Source organism: Balaenoptera acutorostrata, chromosome 8 (assembly GCF_949987535.1).
Source record: "Balaenoptera acutorostrata chromosome 8, mBalAcu1.1, whole genome shotgun sequence".
Classification (NCBI taxonomy): Eukaryota; Metazoa; Chordata; class Mammalia; order Artiodactyla; family Balaenopteridae; genus Balaenoptera; species Balaenoptera acutorostrata.
In genome coordinates this window covers 91,869,391-91,895,609 of record NC_080071.1, presented here as the reverse complement: position 1 = coordinate 91,895,609, position 26,219 = coordinate 91,869,391, and the positions used below count along the sequence as shown (strand labels likewise).

The following is a 26,219-nucleotide window of genomic DNA, read 5'->3' as shown; positions in this document are numbered from 1 at the left end:
TAACCTGCTTCGTTCATGTGGTTTCTTTATCAACCCAAGCCCAGGTCCTTCAAATCAAGGATGTCAAAAATCACAACTGTATCAGAACTTTGATACCTCATTGCCATTTTCAATTTTCTAAACCATGTTACATTGTGTGATGAGCCACTCGCTCAGGGTCTATAAAAAGATCCAGCCAAAACGGAGGGGAGAGGAGGGGAGGGGAGGGGAAGGTTTGATAGACTGACATCTGGGTACACGACTCCCTGTAGCCCCATCAACGGGCCAGCAAGAGGTCTGCGTCCACGCTGTGCAGCTGCCTCTCCAGCCCCTCCTGGGCTCCCTGGCTGTTGGCTCAGGGTCTAAGCCGGTGTGGACCAGGCAGCCAGAGCCCATCAGCTTGGGGAGGGGGCGGTGAGGAACAGCGAGGGGATTTAGGAAAAGAGAAGGGAGGGCATGGAGGAAGAAGAGGGGGGTGGAGGAGTGAGAATGTGAGAAAGAGGCTGGAAGAAGGAGGGGCTGCCAGAGGGGGACAGGGAGAGAGGCGTGTGGCAGGCAGAATTCTAGGGTGGTCTCCGAGATTCCCATCACTGCTGTACACGCTCTACATTCTCCTCTCCCCTTGAGTGTGGCCAGAACGGTGAGTATGACAGATGTCACTCCTGTGACTGGGTTACATTATACTGCAAAGAGAAATGCACTAGTAATGAAGGTCCCTCATCAACTGACTTTGAGTTCATCAAAACAGAGCTCCAGGGTGGGCCTGACCTCATCAGGGGAGCCCTGGAAAAGTGCGCCTGGAGGTCAGACAGAGACTCCTGCTGGCCTCACAAAAGCAAGCTGCCACGTGCGAGAGGGCCTGTGAGGGGTCGCATGACAAAGAATGAGAGCGGCCCAGCTGACAGCCAGCAGGAAAATGGGACCTCCGTCCCACAACAGCAGGATGTAAATGCCACCAACAACCACATGAGCCGGGAACAGGACTCAGCTCCAGAACGGATGCAGCCTGGCCGAGACCTTGACTGCAGCCTTGGGAGACCCTGAGCAGAGGGACCCCGTAGGCTGTGCCCAGACCCCTGACCCACGGGAACTGTGAGATCATCAATGTGTGCTGTTCTAAGCCGCCACATTTGTGGGTATCTGTCACGCATCAGCAGACCACTGACACGAGGCGGTGGGGTCTGGGATGACTCCTGCTCACCCAGCGTGGGTGCCCCTGTGACTAAGGAGCCCGAGCCCCTGCACGCCCACCTCCTCCCCAGCCTGTCCGTCCAGCCCCCTCCTCTGCTCGAACTCCTCTCGGGACCGGAGCAAAGATCCTCGAAGAGACCACCTCTCTGAGCAGGTGGTCCCTGCCACCTGAGACGGCCTCCCCACCAGACTGGCAGGCCTCCAGAATCATGTCCCATCAGACCCCAGCTACTCTGGTGGGCCTCTACCCACCAGCAAAGGGCTCCCGTCGTGGCCCACCTCCTCTCTGGGCCCCACGTCCACCCAGCGTGTCTGTCCTGTCCATGAGAACAACCCCCGACCTGAGGGATCTGGGCTTGGGTTGACAAAGGGACCACACGAATGAACCAAGTTACAGGACAAGCTCCCTGTGAGGACACGAGCTAGCCAACCTTGAAGACAGATCGATGTGGTCAAGCTTCACCTTAGATTAGAATGTGGAAGGAGATAAATAATTCAGTAGAGTTTCAAATGCTTGCAGTCACCGCCGTATGAAGCACCTACATCTCACAGGATTCTTCCATGACTCATATGCGGGGAACAAGGCTCTCGTAACACAGGAAGTGGTAACAACCATGCTTGCTTCTGGGACTCTGGCTAAAAGCTAACGGATACACAAGCCAACGTCTGAAGGGGCACAAAGCCTATGCACAGCCAACTTCATTAGCACAAAACCAGTATCAGCAGAATAACCCCGACACAGCCTGCGATGCCTAAGAGAAAAACCGCACAGAGCTCTGACAACACACTTCACTCTAAAACGCGGACATTGCCAAGAACACAGAACAGCGAGACACAGAGCATCACAGGTGCCGCTCATTTAAGACAGCATCAGAGGAAACGTCTGGTAAGATCAGGCGTTCAACGAACAGAAAGTACAAAATAGCGATGGTCCACCCTGGTGACCTGCAGGCACGAGTTCATTCCCCCCAAACCTTCCAGGGAGGCCCAGCCCTGCCCTCCAGTTGCCGACCGTCAGGCGAGCGGTTCCAGGGGTCGGTGTGCCCCCGGCCAGGGCTTCGGTGATGCAGGACAAATCCGTTGCGGACCGACACTTTTGTAAAATATAAACTCACATGCTTGAGGTCACGGCCGTGTCACACTGTTTGAGTCTCCAAATGCACACTTTCACTTTCTGTCCCTCGCCTGCAGGGGACTGCAGCTTCCTGGCCATCAGCACCCCAGCCCAGGCCTCGCGGCACTGCCGAGACTGCAGGGGAAGGACTTTCAACGTGCAGTTTGGGGCCCCAGTCTCAGGGGGTGCACACAAAGCTCTCGGGGACCATGTACAAGTGACAAGTGCTACGGTGGGTGAGAAACCGTGCTGGGGCTGCTCTGGAGGAGAACGTAACCCGTCCGGGTGTCGGGAAGGCGTCCTGGAGGACAGGAGCCCGAAGCCAACGCCGAGGAGCAAAGAGGAGAAGGGCAGGCGAGGGGGCGGGCGGCAAGGGGCCAGCACAGGGCGGCGGAGTCCCGAGGGCCCGGCTGCCCGCGCCAGCCTCAGCCCTGGTACCTGGAACCTTACCTTGAAGGAACGCGGAACCACTGACGGGTCTGAAGAAGGCAGAGCACAGTGGGGTCTGACTCTCGCTTTAGAAACGTGGCTCTGGCTGAACGTGGGGAGCAGGACCGGGGTGGGGAGGGCGGCGTGAGACCCGGGAAGTGAGGAGAGGCTGCTTCTGAGCGGGGGGAGGGAGGCCGAGAACATGAACCACGTGCCAAGGACGAGCGGAGAGGCGAGAGGGCCCTGGAGGGAACGTCAGGAGCCCAGGGTCCCAAGGAGGCCCACGTGGCCCCAGGAGCCAGCCCGTGCCACGTTGGACGCCACTCACCCAAACCCGAACCCAGGCACACGGTCTGCTGACGCCTCTGGCCTCGGAGGTGGAGCATTTCTCCACCCTGACCCCCTCCCCGCCGCGCTCCCAACCTCAAGCGAGACGACAATGGCCGAAGGGAAAGGATGGAGCAAAGGAGACGGACCTATGGCATTTAGGGTACAAACGATAAACTGCACAGGGCTGTAAAACAAGGTTTGGGGAACGAGACGGCCCAGGCTCCCCCCCACCCCGCCCCCGATGGCTGTCAGCTCCCACCGGAGGTCAAGGTCAGTGGGTCCTCCACTGGCTACCAAGCCCCAGGCCTGCTCGCTGTGACCGCACGGCACTGGCAGGGCCGCGCACCGCTCCAGAGCTTGGTGGCCGGGCCGGTCCTGCTGCCCGTCCCTCAGCCCACTGTCCTCGAAAGGGGCTCTGGAGCAGGCATAGCTCCGGACCCCAAATCCTCCTTTTTTGGCCCAAGACCATCTTTGTTGAGATACACACTGAGACATTCAAGGATGACGTGATACGGCCTCGCTCAGGTGGGGAGAGTGGCCGTAGGCTGGCAGCTGTGGGGCTGGTGGCAGGAAGGGGGGCCCTTGTGCCCCAGCGGCAGCCCCTGGGGCTTGTGAAAGATGCAGAGTCTCCAGCCCCACCCCGGACCCGCTGAGTCAGGGCCTCGGGTGCGGCCAGTCTGGGCTTCCACCCGCCCCCAGGGAGCTGGTTGCTCCCCCCAGCGCGAGGACCTCTGCCTTCTGTTACCCCATCTCCGCTTGGGTATGTTTGACATTTTTCATAATAAATAGCAAACATTTTTTGAAGGAAGGAAGGGGGTGGGGGAAGGGAGCAGAGGCTGAAAGGGAGAGAAAGAGAGGGAAGGAAAGAAATGGAGAAGCCCCAAGGCCAAGCTCACGGCGCCACTGCTAAAAACCCTTGCGGTGTTGCCCCCCAGCCCTCACCATCGGGCCCCCCTCCCTGTTCCCGCGCACCTCCAGCATTAGGGAGGAGGGGAGGGAGGAGCTGACCCAGCCGGGCCTCCTCTGACGAGATCCAGGCTCCCTGGCTTTCTCAGGACTGCCCAGTGTTGGTGGGGAACGAACGCCAGAGTCCCAGCCCCCTCACAGGGGACACAGCCCCCCAGGATCCTACCGTCCTGACCTGGAACCTCATAAACAGAGCTTTACAGACACGGGGCTTTAAAGCAAGGCACCCTTTGATGGTGGAGATGGTTGGGAAGAGAAGATTCCTTTTATCACCAAAGTTGCCTCCTAATAATTCTAAAAAGCTGAACCCTTGATTCCAAAGTTCCACTTTTACATTTTATTTTGCCAGAGATAAATAAGACAACACTCCGATACTAAGGTGATATGTATGGTCTGAGAGATGCTAAAAACACACAAAGAAGCACAAGTCTGAGCCCCAGGGCCTCCTAAACAAATGGCTAAAAACAGCCAGGGGCACCCAGCCAGGGTCTGGGACACCAGCCCTACAGCACCCTGCAGGTCCAGGGGTGGAAGCATGGAGGCCACCGGCCAAGGGCCCGGCCCCAGGGGCGCACATGCTGGCTGAGGAGGTAGACAACCAAAGTGATGCTTCCCTCTGAAATGCCCTCTCTCGGCGGCCCAGACCCGGGCTGGGCTGGAGAAAGGCTGGAGGGTTATATGAAAACGTCACCGGCAAAAACAGGAGTTACATTGGTGATGGGTCTCTGCACTAGGCCAAGGGCTTGGTCAGCTCTAGTTCTAGATGGGACCACAGAGCAGAAGTGGATTCTACCAGAGCGGGACACAAAAGTCAGCGGATAAACAGATGCACGCCTGTTCTACCAGTGACCCTGACAGGCCTCCTGCTTGGAGCACCAGAAACTCCCAGCTGCAATAAAACTGTCTTCCGGAGACAACGGCTGCTCCTTTCTTCAGGGTCAGGGAACTCAGGGACAGCCCCCTGCTTGGCCTGGGGATTGAGCAAAACTAAAAGAGAAGTTATGCACCAGGACGGGAGGAGAAAGCCCTAGGTGAGGCGTGCCCTGCCCTCCAAGCCGGGCCCCTGCACAGCTTCCTTCCTCCCTGAACTCCTGTCTGTGCTGGAGGTTTTGTAAGCAGTGGCAGACACTGCCCGAGGGTGCGACAGCCACACACTGCCCCCAGTACCCTGCACCCCAATTCCAGTGACGTCGGGGGCTCTAAGAGCTCTGATAATATCTGTATCCTTTTGTGGCTCCTACCCGTTCAACCCCACATCATGAGCTTCGAAAAGCAGAAACGCGATAAACACTTCTAAAAAGCCCCACACGACTTCCGGAGTCCTGACTCTGTCTGCATACTTCCTGAGCTTCGAAGCTTTCCTGGGATTCGAGCATGGTGTGGAATTCTAGATCCCAAGACCTCTCACCCCGCAGTCCCAGAAAAAGTTCTTATTCTGTTCTTAAATCCTCCTGGGGTTCCAGAATTCTACATGGAAGCTGGAAGGGGTTTATGAGCCGTAACTCTAGGACGACTCCTGAGAAATGGGCCTGAGCGGCTTTCGTCATTTCCTCCACCTGGAAGGAGGAAGGCCTGGAGCCTGGAAAGGCACCGACGTGATGCCGTGGGAGCTGCTCCCAGGCTGCCCCGCAGAGCCCGGGGACACTTCCTGCTCATTACTGACATGCCAATCAGTGACCTAATGCTCTGTGATGGCAGAATTCTCTTCAGGCCATGTGATATGTTACCACTGTAGTTTATAACCTCTTGGGAAAAGTTAAAGGATGAATTTAAGGTTCACTCATGTGAATATAATAGGAATACCATGCAGTTGAAGCCTGCAGTGTGACAAAGAACTGGTTCTGTTTAGAAACAAGCAGGGGCCCTCTGTCTCCACGTGTGACTGTTCCTGGGAATGAGGAAGGACTACAGCTCCTGTTGGGCAAGGCTGAAATCTCAGAGTCGCTGGTGGACACACACAGCCCCGTGTTAAAGTGATTTACAACATGCTGCAGACGGCGCAAAGGAACCATGAGGCTGTGATACAGAATCCCTTTCCTGACTTGCCATTTTTTTTTTCTTTTTTTCTTGAAGTAGAATTGAGTTACAATGTTGTGTTAGTTTCAGGTATACAGCAAAGTGATTCAGTTATTTTTTTCATATCATATTCTATTATAGGTTATTACAAGATATTAAATATAATTCCCTGTGCTGTAAGATATATCCTTGTTGCTTATCTATCTTATATACAGTAGTTAGTATCTGTTAATCCCAAACTCCTCATTTGTTCTGCCTCTCTCCCTCCCTCCCCTTCCCTTTTGGTAACCATAAGTTTGCTTTCTAAGTCTGTGAGTCTGTTTCTGTTTTGTACATAGATTCATTTGTATTATTTTTAGATTCCACATATAAGTGACATCATATGGTATTTGTCTTTCTCTGTCTGACTTCACTAAGTATGACAATATCTAGGTCCCTCCATGTTGCTGCAAATGGCATTATTTCATTCTTTTTTTATGGCTGAGTAATATTCCATTGTGTATATATACCACATCTTCTCTCCATTCCTCTGTCCATGGACATTTAGGTTGTTTCATATCTTGGCTACTGTAAATAGCAATGCTATGAACATTGGGGTGCATGTATCTTTTTGAATGAGAGTTTTTGTCTTTTCTGGATATATGCCCAGGAGTGGGATTGCTGGATCATATGACAACTTTATTTTTGGTTTTTAAAGGAACCTCCATACTGTTCTCCATAGTGGCTGCACCAACTTACATCCCCACCAGCAGTGCAGGAGGGCTCCCCTTTCTCCACACCCCCTCCAGCATTTACTATTTGTAGACTTTTTAATGATGGCCATTCTGACTGGTGTGAGGTGATACCCCATTGTGCTTTTAATTTGCATTTCTCTAATAATTAGCAATGTTGAGCACCTTTTCATGTGCCTGTCGGCCATCCGTATGTCTTCTTTGAAGAAACGTCGATTTAGGTCTTCTGTCCATATTTTGATTGGGTTGTTTGTTTTATTGAGTTGTACGAGCTGTGTGTGTATTTTGGATATTAAGCCCTTGTCGGTCGCATCGTTTGCATGTATTTTCTCCCAGTCCGTAGGCTGTCTTTTCCTTTTGTTTATGGTTTCCTTTGCTGTGCAAAAGCTTTTAAGTTTAATTAGTTCCCATTTGTTTATTTTTGCTTTTATTTCTTTTGCCTTGGGAGACTGCTTTTGGGAGATCTAAGAAAATATCGCTATAATTTGTCAGAGAATATTTTGCCTATGTTCTCTTCCAGGAGTTTTATGGTGTCATGTCCTATATTTAGATCTTTAAACCATTTTGAGTTTATTTTTGTATACGGTGTGAGGGAGTGTTCTAATTTCACTGATTTACATGCAGCTGTCCAGTTTTCCCAGCACACTTGTTGAAGAGACTGTCTTTTCTCCACTGTATATTCTTGCCTCCTCTGTTGTAGATTAATTGACCGTAAGTGTGTGGGTTTATTTATGGGCTCTCTATTCTGTTCCATTGGTCTATATGTTTGTTTTTGTGCCAATATCACGCTGTTCTGATTACTGTAGTTTTGTAGTACTGTCTGAAGTCTGGTAAGGTTATGCCTCCAGCTTTGTTCTTTTTCCTCAGAAGTGCTTTGGCAATTCTGGGCCTTCTTTGGTTCCATATAAATTTTAGAATTATTTGTTCTAGTTCTATGGGTATTCTGTCATGGGTATTTTGATAGGGATTGCATTAAATCTGTAGATTGCTTTGGGTAGTATGGCCATTTTAACAATATTAATTCTTCCAGTCCAAGAGCATGGGATATCTTTCCATTTCTTTGAATCATCTTCAGTTTCCTTAATCAACATTTTATAATTTTCAGCAGACAGCTTTTATTACCACCTTGGTTTAAGTTTATTCCTAGGTATTTTTTTTTTGATGTGATTTTAAACAAGATTGTTTTTTTACTTTATCTTCCTGATACTTCCTTATTAGTGTAAAGAAATGCAACAGATTTCTGTATATTAATCTTGTATCCTGCTGCTTTGCTGAATTCATTTATTAGTTCTAACAGTTTCTGTGTGGAGACTTTAGGGTTCTCTACATAGAGTATCATCTCATCTACAAATAGTGACAATTTTACCTCTTCTCTTCCAATTTGGATACCTTGTATTTCTTTTTCTTGTCTGGTTGCTATGACTAGGACTTCCAATACTACGTTGAACAGAAGTGGTGAGAGTGCGCATCCTTATCTTGTTCCTGAATTTAGCGGGAAGGCTTTCAGCTTTTCACCACTGAGTGAAAACCCACTGGCTGTGGGTTTGTCGTAAATGGCTTTTATTATGTTGAGACATGTCCCCTCTGTAACCACTTTGGTGAGAGTTTTTGTCATGAATGGAATGTTGAATTTTGTCATATGCTTTTTCTGCATCTATTGAGATGATCATGTGGTTTTTTGTCTTTCCTTTTGTTGATGTGGTGTATCACATTGATTGATTTGCGTATGTTGAACCATCCTTGCAACCCTGGAATGAATCCAACTTGATTATGTGTATGATCCTTTTTATGTATTGTTGTATTTAGTTTGCTAATATTTTGTTGAGGATTTTTGCATCTATATTCATCGAAGATATTGGCTTGCAATTTTGTTTTTTTTGTAGTGTCTTTGTCTGGTTTTGGTGTCAGGGTGGTGGTGGCTTCATAGAATGAACTTGGGAGTGTTCCCTCTTCCTTTCAGTTTTTTTGGAATAGTCTGAGAAGGGTACCTATAATAAGTTCTTCCTTGTATGTTTGGTAGAATTCCCAAGTGAAGCCATCTAGTCCTAGACTTTTGTTTGCAGGGAGGTTTTTTGTTTGTTTGTTTTTAATTACAGATTCTATTTCACTTCTAGTAATCAGTCTGTTCAAATTAGCTGTTTCTTCCTGACTCAGTTTTGGCAGGCTGTTATGTTTCTAGAAACTTGTCCATGACTTCTAGGTTGTCCAATTCGTTGGCATGTAACTGTTCATAGTATTCTCTTATAATTCTTTGTATTTCTGTGGTCTCAGTTGCTATTTCTCCTCTTTCATTTCTTATTTTGTTTATTTGGGTCCTCCCTCTTTTTCTTCTTGGTGAGCCTGCCTAGAGGTCTGTTGATTTTGTTTATCTTTTTAAAAAACCAGCTCTTGGTTTTATTGATCTTTTCTATTTTTTAATCTCTATTTTATTTATTTCCTCTCTGGTCTTTATGATTTTCCTGAGTTGACTTTGCTACAGGAAGTGGCAACAGCTACCAACTTTTGTCTTCTATGTAAACCCCCAACTCCTCACATGCAGTAGACTCTAAAAATAGTTTGCTATTCAAAGCAACCAAGCAGGCTGGGCAATGTGTTCTCCTGCACAGGCAGGAACAGGAGAGGGAGCGTATACCAGCTGGCAGCTCAGAAACAGTGGCGATCCTGGCCTCTGTACCACATGTGTCCACTGCCCCCGCGTCCCTCAGCTGCCACGTGCATTTTACTCCACTCTCAACATCTCATCTTTCCAAACCCCTCGCTCAGGCAATCACGGTAAGTTCCCCCACGAGGGGGCCTGCTCTTTTCAGCCATGACTGTAATTATGATGGCCACGGAGAAGAAGGCACTGTGGGATGACAGTTGTCAATGGGGGAAGGGCCATCGCTTGAGAGGGCATTCTGGAACTGTTGGGGGGGGGGGTGCTGGGAACTCACAGTGATTGGAGGAGGGGATTAATGGCATTTAGGGGGCAGGGCATGGTATGCCAACCATCCTGTACTCAGGCCCGCACAATGAGGAACTTTCCCATTGGCTACTCAAGCAGATAGAAAAACCACATTATAACTTTCAGACCTACAAATTCATTCCAACTCACTTATAAATTCAAAATACATTCTGAGTAGTTTTAACATACACTGAATATTCCAGGAATGCAATCTGCATGGAAATCAAGGGAAGATTACACATGGCTTTGTTCAGAACCTTCCCAAGAGTTACTCTCAATATTCACATTCTGTCACTGCAATTTACTTTCATTTTATTTCTTTTTAATGTTACAGTTAAAACATTATACTGACTTGAAATTATGTGTGAAGGGAGATTTTACCACCTAGGAACTTCATTTCAGGTTAGTAATAAGGATGTTAAAAACTTGTTATAAAAAAGGGGCATTGGGTCTGACAGAGCTGCAAACCACAGTTTTAAAACTTCGGGGTGGGATGGGGGGGAATGAACCCCTCTACTGCACGGCCATGCTTGTTGAAACAGCCCAGCCACAGGTTCAGGGCACAGGTCTGGGGGCCAGTGCTTAAGCCACAAAATAAACAAGACACGTTATCAATTTTACTTGACGATTTGGAGGACATAAAGTTAAGGACTAAAGTTTAACTGGTTATTTAAAACACTATGTTTCCATCAAAATCAAATCAGATGAGTTATGGACTGTAAAATGATCACGGAATTTTATGATAAAACAGCAGCCTTCAAAGAAGCCTCTACCTCGCAAGGCCACTTTACGTCACTGCTTGCTAGGAGCTGGCTCGTGGGGGACCAGGTGGAAAAGCCACCTCTCGCGGCTGTGACTGTGGTGTTCTCAGCGGGGCCCTGAGTTTCCGAAGACAGAGACTGTCCAGAGAAGGGTCTCAAGACCAAGCTACCAGCGCCGGCTCTGTTGCTGACCCATTATGTGAACTTGGACAAACTGCATCACTTTTGAACACTAGCCCTCAATACCGGGGGGCAAGGGGACCAGGTGACGTGATCTCTGGGTGCTCCCTTTGCCTCTGAAATGCTATGTCTCTACACTGGGGTGAATTCTTTGCACCCTGAGACTGTCTGTAGAGTTCTCTTTCCCCATTTTGCTACTGGAAATCTCCTGACTTTGCTTCTCGGAAAAACATACCAGAATAACAAACATTTTAATCAGGAACAAAATTATTCATGTTCCTTTATCGAGAGCAGACTAATAACATTTACCTATTCAAACTTCGCAACACAATCTTTGGCTTAACAACGACCCACGCTCAAGGTGATGAATAAAAACAGTGCACAGGGCTTCCCTGGTAGCGCAGTGGTTGAGAATCTGCCTGCCAATGCAGGCGACGTGGGTTCGATCCCTGGTCCGGGAAGATCCCACGTGCTGTGGAGCAACGAAGCCCGTGCGCCACAACTACTGAGCCTGCGCTCTAGAGCCCGCGAGCCACAACTACTGAGCCCGCGTGCCTAGAGCCCGTGCTCTGCAACAAAGAGAAGCCACCACAACGAGAAGCCCGCACACCGCAACGAAGACCCAATGGAGCCAAAAATAAATAAAATTAATTAATTTAAAAAAACCCCAAAAAACAGTGCACAGCATCTCCCATGCAAATAAAGTTCTCTTGTTGTTAATACTTTTAAAATTTTTTTCTGAGATGAGCGATGCTCACACTTCCTTCAACAGTCTCAACACACTGGAGTTACAAGCGAGGGCGTGATGGCCACAGATGACCTTGTGTGTGCCCGGCAGGACCGAGGGTGACAGGCAAGAGCGGCCTGGCCTCACCTGTGCAGCTCTCCAGGTGACAGGTGCCCTCCAGCCAATGCCTCCGGGCTCCATACCCTTCACTTCACCCGCTCCACTCAGGGTCTTCCCTGCCAACTCCACACCTTTCAGGTGACACAAAACACTAACACTGTTCCTTCTCGGAATAAGGCTGGACCCTCCGGCAGCTCCACAGTTTCCCACGTAGGCCGCACACAACTACTGACAGCCTTTCCTATGCTCAAGTGATTCTCCTGGAACCGGCTAGGAAAGAGCCAGAAGCCGTCATTTCCATCCTCAACAAGCTCATCTGGACGGCGGGGAGGAGCTCTACAGCACGCAGGGATGAGGCTGGTGCCCAGCGGCTCCCAGCGTGGCGTGACACAAGTGACAGCTAAAAAGGTGGTACAGTACGAAAAATAGAAAAACAAAAATTTCTGCAGCTCTGCCATTTCTACTATTCCTTTCCTTATTTAGAAAAAATACAGTTCATTGAGTGTTCTTTTGTCTGAAAAACTACCAGAAATAGAAAGGAAACATTAATCCAATGAAGACTTCTCAGTACGCACTCCGGAGCAAGGTCTTGTGTCCTAACAGGCTGCCTTAGTAAAAAGAAACCCTTCAGCCCTGATACTGGGGTTGTGAGGCCCCAGGGCTGCAAAAGAGAGCCTGACGAGAGCAGTGATACTCGCTGACTGCCTGCCAGACCTGCCCGAGCATCGTGTACGGTGGTGACATCATCAGCACCAGCTCTGAAGCAGCAGGGCTGGGTCTGAACTGGCCCCACTGCCTGCTGGCTGTGTGGCCTTGGGAAAGTCCCCTGAACTTTCTGAGCCCGTTTTCTCTTTATGTGTAAGTGGAGATAACGAAACCACCTCTGAGGTTATGCAAGGGGAAGGGAAGACTTCTACAGAAAACACTTAACAGGGCTGACAAGGCAGGGGTTTGGGAGATTCTACCTACTGTTATTACCTACACAGTGTCTTCTACAACGACAGTGTGAATTCAGCTCACAGGAGGTTTAAAAGCACCAGGAGAAGACAAGCATGCTGAAGCACTCACCAGGAGAAAGAGTGCTGGGGACATTTCAGAGGAGGTAGGTGGAGATTCCCCACCCACACCAAAAGCCCACTCCTATTTCTCTTCCCACAGGAAGACTACACACCCACTGGCCAGAGATAATAAAACAGATGTGAGGATCAGAAATGATGGTGCTTTGATAAGCTCTATTACACAAACATATAAATGAAACATTTTAGTTAAAACGAAAAGTAAATCTTCCTCATAGTAATTTAAACTACAACTAGAGTAGTTGTACTTTAGCGTCCAAACAAAACTATTTATACGGCTTTAAAGTTGTCAAGTTACAGTATTAAGGAGAAAACCACTTGAAACTCTGGCCCTCCCCCAAAAGAATACATGAGGCGCAGAAAGGGGATTTTAGAGGTGGTCTGCAATCAAACACATGGCAATTCTGAATCACTTAATCTTGGATGTAGTCAAAATAGTGCTTTGTTTAACTTAGAAGAAAGAAGTTCATTTACTTAATTTTATCTAGACTGTCTGAATAATGAAAGTTCTGGTAAATCCATTCCATGAAAATATGGAAATAAGCTGCTTTAAAACACACACACACAGACTAAAATTTGGGTGGCCCAGAGTAAAAGCAGTAAAGTAATAAATATTCCTCTTCTCCCTGACCCACGTCTAACATATAGTGAGATGTAACAGGCTTACTGCCTTAACAGGTTAGTATTTCGAACCTTATGGCCAATGGAGCTCCAAGATTAAAACTTTTAAATATGATCAGATATTTCGGAAACATTGGCATATGAGTAACTAGTCATAAACATTTCCTTTCAATAAAGATGTTTAATAAATAAATAAATAAATAAAGTCTGTGGGTTCTGGGAAAAAAAAACCAAACACATTTCCTTTGCTGAGTCACACAGCCTGATTTTTCAGGGATAAGAATTTCCTCTTGAACATTGCCTTTTGAGGAGCAAACACAGCGCACCAACATGTGGCCTCATAATTCTGTAGAAACTAGATAAGAACCAAACTCTAATCAGGTAATACACCAATCAACTTTGCCTGAAAACACTTCAGCCGCTATAAATAACTCGATTTCCTGTGCTCACTGTAAGTGGCAGTTTAGACGGCAGGGTTGACAAAAAGTTTGCTAAGGAGGCTTCCACTACTTTGATATTAGTTCAGGCTGAACAGAAACTAACCCTTAAAGAAAAAGGGAAGTTGAGTCTCCATCTTTGCCCTAGTGCGACACTCTTGCTACTATGAGAAAAGACCTAACTTAACTGTTTTTATACCTTAACTGTTTGGGGAAATGATTCACCTAAAGCAAACCATGATTCCAATGCTCAAAGGTCTTCTGTTGAGCCCAGCAGGGTCAGCCCCCCAGCACTGTGTTAACCCCCCCGCCCCGTTCATCCACATGTCCCCTCGCCACCAGGACCTGGGGACCTGCGCACTGGTACCTACAGTAAGATGAGACTTGGGGGTCCACGTTCTACCCTGACAGCCTCTCTCAGAATGGGGCTGGTCGTCTGTGAGGACTTAGCGCTAATCAGTATGTGGAAAACGACCAGAGGTGACACAACCCGGCACGAACATGGGGAAGTTACAAAAGTTAAAGAAACATGGTTTCTACAACTGTCCTCTCCTGCAAGGAGCCTGGACTTCCTGCTCGGATCCTGCTTTTTTCTTGGCCCCGTGAGATGGAGCTGGACGAATCCATCTCCTCCTGCCAACCCCAGCTCTGGCCTCACACCCAGGTGGCCCCGGCCCTCCTCCTCCCCGGAGACCCCTGATCCCGGGACACAGGGTCTCTGGGCGCAGGACACAAGCCGGCACAAGCCAGTCTGAAATGCCCACCGTTCTCCCGCTGGAACGCTACCGCCCAGGGTGGCTGCTGGGCCACTCCTTCTGACACGTCCCACCCCACTGGCCCTTCAGCAACGTTTTCCTTTTCAACCATTAACCTCAGAAAACAGTTCTGCTCTAAAAAAGTTTTTGCTGCTATTTACTTAAGCAAGTTCACAATTGATTACTGAAAACCCCTAGGACCAAATGTGTTTCAGAATTCAACATTTTTGGATTTTAGAAAGGTAACAAGATGCATACACCATATATTCTGTAACAACCCAGAGTAACAGCCCTTAGTCAAGAACCTTAACACACCGGCAGAGAAATGTACGAATATTCACACTAAGAAGAATAAAGACTGAAAATAGCCTCCCATCAGCCAAATGGGACCTGGGGACCTTGGCACAGATACCTACAATAAGATGAGACTTGGGGGCGGCGAATAGCCTCCCATCACTGCCAAATGAATCCTGCTAACAACTTACAAAAAACAAACAACTTCTGATTTTCAGAGCTTACTGGATCCTGGAACTGGGGGTAGGAGAAGGTGGGCTGTGCCCACCGAGCACCTCCTCAATCAGCAGCTGTTCCGGTCTCTTCTGTCACCAACTCCCAGCAGCATCTCTGTGAAGCATGCATCTCAACCAGATCCAGTCCCAGGGTTAAGTTAAGGGTTAATGAGACGGTGCAGCCAGCGCCTTCAGGTGACAGGTGTTATTTCTACTCCTGCCTCTGACGGACTGGCGCTCCCTTCCTCACATCCTGTTCTCCATGGTCACTCTTTTCTTCTCCTTGCCCAGCAGTTCATTCCTCTGAGCTCAAATCTTGCCCAGGATTAACATCAGCCTGTTCTTGCCATCTATGGTTTGCCTAGGCGGCTCCTTGGGAGCTTGGGCATCTCTCAGCGGCATTCCCATCCTTCTTTCTTCCAAGGGCCCTTCCCTGATGGTGATTCAAGGATCTCTCTGCAGGTTCCCAACTAGGTTAAGGGGTAGGAACCAGCTCCAAAGGTCTGGTCCGGGGGTGGAACGTTAAGTCAGGTCAGAGGAGCACACTAACGAGAACCTTAAAAATATCCACCTGACTGTCCTCGGCAAGGAATGTAATTTTCAAGTGCGTATTCATCAGAATCTGTTTCTACACCCCTCTCTGGTGTTGACCGGGAAGCTCAGGGCGGGGCAGTCTTATTCATCTTGAATCTTCCACAAACACTCAGTAGGTGATTAATTCCTACCTGGTGAAGGAGTGATTATTTGGGGTTCACACTTTTATCAAGGTTCCACACAGGCCGGATAAAGTGGAAATCTAGGGTCTCTCTCTCCCTGTCTGCAGTACTAACTTAATCATGTGCTTCTTTTCCAAACTGCGCCCTTTCACCTTTAAATATTCCCATTCGTCATCAACCACAAGCCACATGAAAAGGGGTAGTTACAAACCTTCCCCACCTCACCCCCTGCCCGATTTTAACACCAAACTACTCCCACATCCATGGTTCCAACGCTGGGTGTTGAGCCGGATAACTGCAAAATCCCCCAGAGGGAGGATCCCCTCCGGACGCGGAGACCCCAGGAGACCAGCCAAAGTGGATCTGGGAACTGGGGTCCTCGGGGGAACTAGAGAAACCGGGTGCAACCGATTGGTTCTAAGGCCCAGCGCAGGGTAAGTGCTCCAAGCCACCCAGCCACTGGGAGTGCCAGCCTCAGAGTGAGGGCACCGCCTCTGGGCACCAGTTCCTAGGTGCTGTATTTTGTAAAACATCAAACTAGCAGTTCTGGGCGAAACTCTAGACCACGCGCAGGTCTCACACCTCGGCTGGATCCGCGGCCGAGTCACGCAGCTGGGCAGAGCCCGTCAAAAGGCCGTAACTGCGGGCAGAGGAGACCAGACGAAGTTCCTTTCCGTCCGGCTGAGGGGCGCTGCCCAGGGAAATGTGCTTTCCAGGGCGCAAGAGGGGGTCAGTGCACACCGAGCCGCGAACTGAACCGAGAGCAGGCCACCCCCCCCCCCGCCCATGCTCGCGTGGGGACGTTCGTTTAAGGGGGTCCCCGGCCAGGCGAGGCAGCCCCACACCTCCCCGGGCACAGATGATTGCGGCGGAAGGTGCCGCCTGCCCTTGGCCCCTAGAACATCAACAAGGACCAAACACTGGCAGTCAGAACCAAAAGTTTCGAAAATGTGTTTTCTTCTTACCAGTCTCTGAGCTTCTGGGCTCAGACAGTCTATTTCCTGGTTCTGCGCGGCCGCAGGGTTGGTCATCCTGCCGGCTGCAGGTCCACCTTCTCACACAGCAGGGAAAGGGAACCAATGCCCGGCTCCCCGGATCCGCGGGCGCGCCGGCTCTCAGCGCAGCCGCATGCCGAGAACGGCGGGGCTACTGCCCGGAGACAAATCCGCGCATCGGGACGGGAACCTCGCCCTTCCCGAGGCGGAGGCGCGCCTCCGCGGTTCCGGGGCTGGGGCGCGGCCGCAGGGGCGGGGCGCAGGTGGCCGGAGCCCGGGAGCCCGCGGGCCTGGGGTGGCGGCGCCCGGGAGAAGAGGAGCCGGGGCCGCCGCCAGCCCTCCACCCACGAGGGTCCCGCCCGCGCTCCACCACGCACCACGCCCGCCCCGTTCTCAGCGCGCGCTCCTCCCCGCGCCCCAGCGCCGCGGTTATTAATCACCACCCAGCCCTCCTTCGCCCCCCACCCGAAAGGCGGTGGGGAAAAAGGACCCCAGCCAGCCCCGCCCACAGCCCCGTCGGCCGCCCACCCACCCGCCGAGAGAGGGCGAAGGGAGAGGCCTCGGAGGACGTGGGGGGAGTGGGGAGGCGCCCGCGCGTGGCCTGGGTCGCCCTGGGGAGGAGCCTGCGCGGGGGCGGGTTCTGCGCGAGGGGCGGGGTCCTCTGGGGGAGGAGCCAGAGCGGGGCGGGGTCCCCGGGGCGGGGCCCGCGCGGGGGCGGGGCGGACTGCCCGCCAGACCCCGCCCCCGCCCCCCTCGCCGCCGGTGCTGGGCTCCCGCCCCAAGGTGTTCTCCAAATTCAGGCCGAAGTGAGCTTCTGCGGCCGCGACGACCTCGCCTTGGCCCCGCAGCACCTGCTGGTCGGGGTACCCAGCTAACGCGTCACCCGGAGAAAGGGCCGGCTTCCAGGGCGACCACACCGCGCGGCCCGCGGGGGTGAGAGCAAGCATCCGAGGGCCGGGTGCGGCCCCGCCCGCCTCCCCCTCCGCACGCGGCGGCAGAAGAACGCGGTTTGGCACGGATGCGGCGCCTCAGAGCCGGGGGGCTGCACCGGCCAGGGATCCGGCGGGAGGTCGTGCGGGGCAGGGGCCGATCCGAGGTCCCCGCCGGGCGCCGCGCGGGGAGGGCGCGGAGAGGAGCGTCCAGCGGGGGAACGGGGCCCCGGCCGCCCAGCACGCGCCTCCTGCAGCCGCAGAACTCGCGTCGCTCTTTCTTTACCAGTCCTACATGCAAAGCAACGAAACGTCTCCTGACCTCGTCAGGCCGAAGCAGAAGCGACGGGCAGGAAGCGACGCAGATTTTCATCGGAATGCCAACCTGCCCCGGCCCAGCCCGCTGCCTGTGGCGCCTGGAAGCTTCCCGCGCCCCCCGCCTCCTACCCTGCGTCCAGGCGGCCCCGGGCCCTTCCTGCCCATGCCCTGGGGGCACGTTTTCGGAGGTCGTTCTCAGAAAGATCACCTCCCCGCCCCCGAAACGAGAACTTAAGAATAGAGCGGCTGGGCCTGATTCTCTGCAAAGGCGGCTCCAGCGAAAGCCTCGACAGACCGCAAATATACATTTAAATGTTACAGTCCCCCAGTTTCCCACTCTCTGCCCCACTCACCTCCTTCTCGGTAACACGTTAGCGCAAGGCCCGTGTGCACTCGCCTTCCCGCTCTGGCTTCAGGGCAGGGGGCTCTGGAAGGAAGGGTGTATGTGTGGGGGGGCATAGGGGGGTGGGGAACAGAGAAGGTTCTGAGGGACCGAGGTCCTAACCTAGGAGAGAGTAGGGACAGCAGAAAAGCAAGGCCGAGTAAAGACCCGAAGTGGCGTGTGCGGGAGAAACAGCAGGATTCCACTCTGATGAGCGGGAACACAGCGCCGAGCCTTGCTGGATAGCAGCGTTAGGTTGGCAAGAATAATTTTCAGAGAGATTGAAATGCAAACCTTTAATACCTTGTTTTCTTGCTATGACACTTTAAAAATATGTCAGTGCGTTACAGTTCTTGATTCTATAGAGTTAAACTAGTTGGCAAAAATAATTTTACGCTGTTCTACATAAACAAGTACGGGACTTAGGGAAATCTATGGTGGAAAGCAAAGATGATTTTCGTTAAGAGCTCCACAGATGAGAATGATAGCCAGTTAATAAAATCGCCTTCTGGGAGTCTTCAGTTTGAATATTCTGATCTAGATAAGCAAATTCTAGAGCTACTTGCCACCTGGAACCTTATGACCACATGTCCCTGAGCAGGGCACAGGGAACAGGCTTCTTTTGTCCTGACTGTCACAGGGCAATGCCTGTAGACACCTGCACCCTCCCCAGCTCCCAGGTGGCCGTCCAATGGCTACTTATCAGTTTTATGAAAACCACATAGGGAAGGGGTTAAGTGGCTCTGGAATTAAACCATCTGGCTCAGTTCTTGGCTCTGCCACTTACCGTGGGATCATGACTAAGTCATGTAGCCCCCGTGTCTCGAGTCTCATCTGAAACATGACAGTGATGATGAAAGTGCCCAGGGCGGAGGGGGGGACCCCCACTGAGTGCAGTCAGGGGAGCTGCCTTGCTGCCCCTCAGCCCGCTCTCTTCTCCTGGCCTCCAGGCGCCCAGGCCTTCCTGCCCTTCTCCGCAGCGGGAAGGAAGCTGGGCAACGACAGGTTTAAATGGCTGAGAACCAGGAGAGATTGTGGGTAGCCCCAGAGAAGACAACAAACCCGCAGCCGCCACAAAAGCTGTGAGAGGGCCTGGCTGCAGGACACTATCATGGGGGAAGAAGCAACTGGTTGACTAGTTTTATTCCCAGGAACAAACTAACAATACCAACAATAAAATAATGACAGTAAAGGCACAAGAGATTTCTGATTCTACTAAGCAGGAGCAAATTAGAGAAAACTGCTTTGCTAACATCCTTCTAGATGAGAGGCCTCTATGTTCTGACATGTGTTCCAGCCCAGCCGTACCGTGAAGATGGCTCAGACCCGTCCCAGCTGTAGGGAAATGTCAGTCTATATTTTAAGTGGTGCTGAATTCACACTTCTTGGTGTTACTTAGACCCGGGGGCCCCAGAACAAAGTGTAGAGGGTCTAGTTGCCTTCTGTTCATTTTGACATAAGTAGTTCTCTAGTGAAAAGGGCCCCTTAGGAAGCCCCTTCCCAGGCAGTCTCCATCCCCTTTGTTTAAACTCAGCAAGGCCACTTGGGAGGATGATTGCTGAGCGACTGGAGCCTACAAACGTGGTGCCGGGAAAGTCCACGCGGAAGTCAAAGAAAGTGACATTTTGCAGAACGGAAACCATGGACGGGCACTGGTATATTTTTACCCCAGTGCTCACAGCTCTAAAGGCCACTCGGCCGAATAATATAAATCCTTTAGCTTGAGGAAGACAAAACTAAAACCACCTAAGAGTGTCAGGTGAGAAGAAATCAGACAAGAAGCCCCAGGTTTTAAGTGTCCATCGACAGATGAAAGGATAAAGAAGATGTGGTGCATATATACAATGGAATATTACTCAGCCATAAAAAGAAACGAAATTGAGTTATTTGTAGTGAGGTGGAGGGACCTAGAGTCTGTCATACAGAGTGAAGTTAAGTCAGAAAGAGAAAAACAAATACCGTATGCTAACACATATATATGGAATCTAAAGAAAAAAAAATGGTTATGAAGAACCTAGGGGCAGGACAGGGATAAAGATGCAGATGTAGAGAATGGACTTGAGGACACGGGGAGGGGGAAGGGTAAGCTGGGACCAAGTGAGAGAGTGGCATGGACTTATATATACTACCAAATGTAAAACAGATAGCTAGTGGGAAGCAGCCTCATAGCACAGCAAGATCAGCTCGGTGCTTTGTGACCACCTAGGGGGGTGGGATAGGGAGGGTGGAAGGGAGACGCAAGAGGGAGGGGATATGGGGATATATGTATATGTATAGCTGATTCACTTTGTTATACAGCAGAAACTAACACACCATTGTAAAGCAATTATACTCCAGTACAGATGTTAAAAAAAAAAAAGAAGCCCCAGGTTTCCATCCTCAGAGAGGTTGGCGGAGAAACCCAGGGCGCCTTTGAATGGTCTGAGCAGCATGCGGCTGGGGAGGGGTAAGGAAGCGGGTGGCCATCCATCCGGACTGCACCAGTGTGGGCCCAGGGTCTTTATATAAAGAGCTGTGAGGTCAATGACAGGTTCAGTTTTCCCTTCTTTAGGTCAAGATCCCACTTCTAGCAGGTGGACTCTATTTCCAGCCCCTTCCAAGCTGCTGGGCAGTCACTGACCTGCAAGCACCTAGTCACTGTTTAAACCCAGGGACTCTGTCCTGAGAGGGACCTTAGGTTTTGTGGAAGCTCTGACTGTCCCGGGCATTCCTAAAAGCCACCATGGATGTGGTGCTCTGAGCCCTCTCCACAAAAGTGTAATGTCCAAAATCTCAAAAGCAGTTCTCTGATGTGCAATAAGATTACGTGCAGGAACTTAATTTCTTAAGGGACCCCTAGAAGAGAACAAAAGGTAAGTAGAATGATCTAATTTTGCTCTAGGAACCTCAGACTCATAGCTAACCAGCAAATGCCACAACATTTAACCACTTTGGGGTCACACCCAAACTTGGTTTACTGGTCTTCATGGTGTGGGGCTGCTTCTGGGTTCACTAGCTTTGCCTCCTGCTGTGGTTGGTGTTAAGTGCTAGAGCAACGGAGACAAACCCTTCCAGGATGTAGCACAAGGCAGAGGGCAGGCAGGGGAGGGCAGAGTGGTTCCTGGCTGCACCCCTAGTTAATAACCCACACAAAGCCATTTTCCAAGTCACAGCCATAACAGCTGTTTTTCATGAACATGAATCCCTAGCCATACTGATTACAGCAGAGTAAACATCTCTATATTACTCCTACAAACAGTGAGCTTACATGTATGTTATAACTTTAGATGGATCCTTCTGACTAATATAAAAACCGCTTCATATTATAAAGCTGGTTCATGAAGTGATTACCGAGATTTGCACAGCACCTTTCAGTTTACAAAGCATTTTACACAGGCACACCTCAGAGACATTGTGGGCTCGGTTCCAGACCACTGCAGTAAAGTGACTATCACAATAAAAGGGAGTCACACGAGTTTTATGGCATCCCAGAGCATATAAAAGTTATGTCTGCACTACACTGTAGTCTTTTAAGCATGCCAGAGCATTGTGTCTAAAAAACAAGGTACATACCTTAATTTAAAAATACTTTATTGCTAAAAAATGCTAATCATCATCTGAGCCTTCAGCAAGCCATAATCTTTTTGCTGGAGGAGGGTCTTGCCTCTGCGTCGGTGGCTGCTGACTGATCAGGGTGGTGGGTGCTGAACGCTGGGGCGGCTGCGGCGATTTCCTAAAATAAGACAATGAAGTTCGCTGCATCGAGTGACTCCTCCTTTCACGAACGATGTCTCTGTAGCACGCAATGCTGTTTGATAACATTTTACCCCCAGTAGCACTTCTTTCAAAATTTGGAGTCCATCCTCTCAAACCCTGCCGCTGCTTTATCAACTCAGTTTATGAAATATTCTAAATCCTTTGTGGACATTTCAACAATCTTCACGGCGTCTTCCCAGGAGCAGATTCCATCTCAAGAAACCACTTTCATAGCAAATCCACAAGAAGCAATCCCTCAGTCATTAGCTTTATCATGAGATTGCAGCAATTCAGTCCCATCTTCAGGCCCCACTTCTAATTCTAGCTCTCTTGCTGTTTCCACCACATCTGCAGTTATTTCCTCCACTGAAGTCTTGAGCCCCTCAGAGTCGTCCATGAGAGTTGGAATCAACTTCTCCCCAACTTCTGTTAATGCTGATATTTTGACCTCTTCTGGTGAATCACAAATGTTCTTAATGGTGTGTAGAATGATGACTCCTTTTTAGAAGGCTTTTAATTGACTTTGCCCAGACCCATCAGAGGAATCACTATCTACGGCACCCATAGCCTTATGAAACATATTTCTTAAATACAATGTTGCTACAAACCTTCTATTTGTTAAAAAACACAGTATCTTTGAAACACAATAAAGTGAAGTACAATAAAACGAGGTCTAGGCAGGTGTACACACACGGAGGCCCACAAAGGTTGTATAACTTGTCCACAGAGGCACATTGGCAGAGTGAAGTCAGGTTTTTAACCCAAGTCCCTGCTAAAAGTCCAAGCCCTTAGCATCCGGCGCACTGCCTGACACAGAGGTGCCCCCTCCCCCCAGCCACCCAGGGATCCTCACTGGGAACAGACAGTCACCAGACAGGCTGTCTCCTTGGGCTGAGCCTGGACCAATAACCCCATCTCCTGCTCCAAGGGTGTTGGCAAAGCAGTGCGCGTACCCAGGTCCAGGCCGTAGCTCGCTCTCCTGGTAAGACCCAGGGCACTGGTAGAAACATCAAATGAGGGAGCCAGTCCCTGCCTGCCATTCACAGAGAAAACTGTACCCCACAGTCAGCTGGCCCAGATCAGGCCCACGGTGAACTTGACACTCGGGCCTGGGTCCTGACTGCCTCCAGCGGACGGAAATATTGGGGGCAAGAGTGGCTAGAAAGCAAGAGAGCTCGTTTCTAGCATACAAACAGCTCCTGCTTACTGAGCACACGCCCTGTGTTGGGTGGCCTACAACCACATACTTCACACTCACCGCTGCCTGTGACTCAGGTCTCACTCTCCCCGGAGACGATGAGTGGGCTCTTCCAGAATGGGAGCAGGTGCCCACCTCACAGATGGATGGATGGATGGATGGATGATTCTCCCAGGAAAATGGAGGACTTTGATAGTTTATCATTAACTCTCATTGATCTTAAGTATTTTATATTTTTGGTAGCAACTGAGAATAGAAACTCTCTTTTTAAAACGGCATGACTTTTGGATTTTTTTTTTTTTTTTTTTTTTGCATAACTACCTGGCACGCAGCAATTCACCACACTTTTTTTGCATCTAGTATATATTTTGAAAATCCCTTTGGATTTTCTAAGGAAGGTGATGAGCTTGAGTTTTGGTTGGACTGAACTTGAAGTGGGGCAGAAAGCCTTGAGGAAGGTGTCCAACAGGCACTTTGGCACCAGAAGTATGAACCGGTTTAAAGTGGTGATAAAAATGGTAGCATGCATATAACAGAAAAGAGGCTGAAGGAAGGAATCTGGGGACTCCTACATTTAATGAATAAGAGAGCGTCAAGAACAAGCCAAGATAGACAATGGGTTGTTAGGGAAACAGAAAGTTAGAGGCCCCTTCTGGAAGCCACTATTCAGAAGGCTGGCATGAATACTGGTGTTAAGGTAGATGGAGTGAAGAGGACAGGGTCGAGAAAGCCTTTAATTTGCAACTAGAAAAACACCGGCTGTTGTATCCTCTTATTGAAATTCTACCTTTAAGCATTTTCAATGGTTCATGCACACAAAATAAATGGCATGTTACAGCCTCGGAGGAAGACAGAATCAAGAAGGTTTTGGGTGGGGAGAGATTTGTTCATGTGTTCATCTGTTTTTAAGGATGGAAGAGACTCGAGCCAGTTTGGAGGCTGGAAAGTGGGAGTTAAAGGAGATTGAGCCAAAACAGGGTGGGCGTGTGGGAGACGGTTGACTAAGGGACAGTGGTGAGGGCGTTTCTGGACTTTCAGGATTTGGCCCGATTCTGAGCTAAATGGGGATGAGAAAACCAAAGTGGCCAGGAGAGGACAGATAACAAGAAGCACAGTCCTGGTGCAGAGACTGTGGACACAGAACTGAAGGACGAGGAAGGGTGGGAGTAGCAGAGATTGAAGGACCCGCCAGAGAGCCGCCTCTGGTCCAGCCAGGGTGATGCTGTTTTCAGTGCCTGAGCCCAGAGCCCTTCCATGGGGCTCCAGAAGGCCCAATAATGCTGCCGCAGGGTAAAATCTGTCCACATTTAAAATAATTTCTAACTTATTTTACTCTGGAATTAAGTTCATCTCCAAAAGTGTCCAGCAGTAAGTCTATAGCAATCTTGGAGGAGGGAGGGATGTATCCATTTTTTCAATCCATTCCTCAGAACTGTTGACCCTTAAGACCAGACCAGATGATCACAGAACCCCCCCCCCCCCCATATATTGTGACTAAGGAAATGGCCACAAACACCTCCAATAAAGCACCTCTGAGGAAAACCAATTCTGTTTTTCATGAACACAACACACTGCAAATACCACCCAATTATTTTCTAAAAATACTGAGAACAAAACAACTCAAACCCATTACATATTTCTCAATCATATAGGAAAAGACTTTGAAAAGTCCCTGTAAGTCAACCCTAATGCAAAGAAAAAATATCTGTATATGCACTCAGAATAGTCCATTTAAGAAACTTTTGATCAGAATAGATAGTAAAATAGGGAAATAGGCTTTACTTTCAATAATTGTATTCACTAGCTAACAGAACACCCCACTGAGAAGAAATAAATGAAATGCTTCAAAATATATTTAGGAATATAAAATGATGGTTAAAAAAATAGAAGCAAAATTTCTTCTAGATGCTCACTGATTTATTTGGCTCTGGCCTCAGTAATCTTGCCTATGAGTTTAACATTCTAGGAGAGAGAGAATGTGCCTAACAATCAGAGCCATGAAACAAGTCTTTACCCTGCTAGCTGAAAAATCCAGAAATCAATCAGGCTACAAATGTGATTGACAGATGTCAGTCACAGAAAGGAAGTGCGGGGAACACAGGAGCTTATAATCTAAATTTAAACAGTACCCATAGCAAATAGGGAAATTTGAGGGCAGATAGGATGAATTCAAAGGTTTAAAATCCAGGCACTCCTACTAAACAGCTTGACTTGAAGACAACCTGACCTCAGGACAGACAAAAATATCAGAAGTAAGCAACCTTCCAACCTAAGATACAGAAATTTCTAAAACAGCATCCCTAAAATAATCTTTCTCAGAAAATGAATTTTCCTAAAGGAAAATAAAGACTGTAACACACTTTAGCACAGCACTAAAAACACATGCCCCCACCCTAAAATAAGGGTTTTCCCCTCTGCATTTTAGCCCCTGAAACAAAGGGCAAAGAAAAGTCATCAACTGTTAGCCTCCAGGAAAGTACCAGACTATGGGTACCTTTTTTATCATCAATCCATATGAACCAGATATCTTTCCAGCAGACTTAACATAGAACATAAAAGCCTCACCTTTGAAAAATGAAGATTTTAGATGAACTTCAAGAGAAGTTTAAGGAAGAGCGAAGAACAGCCATCTGGAGAGACGTGTTTAGTATGAGAGTGGAAATTCTGGAATAACAGGAGATCAAATAGCCACTCCTGACCACGTCACCTCTGAGTGCCAGCCGAGAGGTCAATTAAAGTCACCTTTATACCGGCCACCTCACTGGGCAGCTTCGACCCGCCTACCTTAATGGAAGGGCGTGGTTCCCTAAGCCCATTGTAGATTTTCCAAATGCCTCTTCTGACCCGTGGGTTTGACTTTAGTTACTCAGATTACACTGAAGCCCCTTCCTCTTATCCCCACTTCAGTTGAGGCATTTGTATTAAATATGGGGTGAGACTTTATGCGGAAACTCTAATATAAATATGGAGCAGGGTTTCTTAATAGCGGCACTATTGACATTCTGGGTGGAATAATTCTTTGTTGGGGGGCCATCCTGTGCATCAGAGGACGAATAGCAG

At 49.4% G+C, this 26,219-nt stretch overlaps 1 protein-coding gene across 37 annotated transcripts in view; it reads right to left on the bottom strand.

The window, feature by feature from the left end:
- The window catches only part of LRRFIP1 (LRR binding FLII interacting protein 1), a 147,178-nt gene that overhangs the window by 69,707 nt on the left and 51,252 nt on the right, over positions 1-26,219 (bottom strand). The window contains exon 1 of one of the 37 annotated variants that reach the window (XR_009009014.1): positions 16,568-17,100. The exons of 30 other annotated variants lie outside the window; for them this stretch is intronic. Coding sequence is in view for 1 of the 7 variants with exons in the window: in XM_007184802.2 (XP_007184864.1) it covers positions 16,568-16,633 (66 nt within the window). In the remaining 6 variants the exon portion in view is untranslated. Of the gene's footprint in view, positions 1-16,567; positions 17,101-26,219 lie in introns of those variants that run through there. 6 more of the 37 variants (XR_009009023.1, XR_009009038.1, XR_009009042.1 and 3 more) reach the window with 6 other exon arrangements.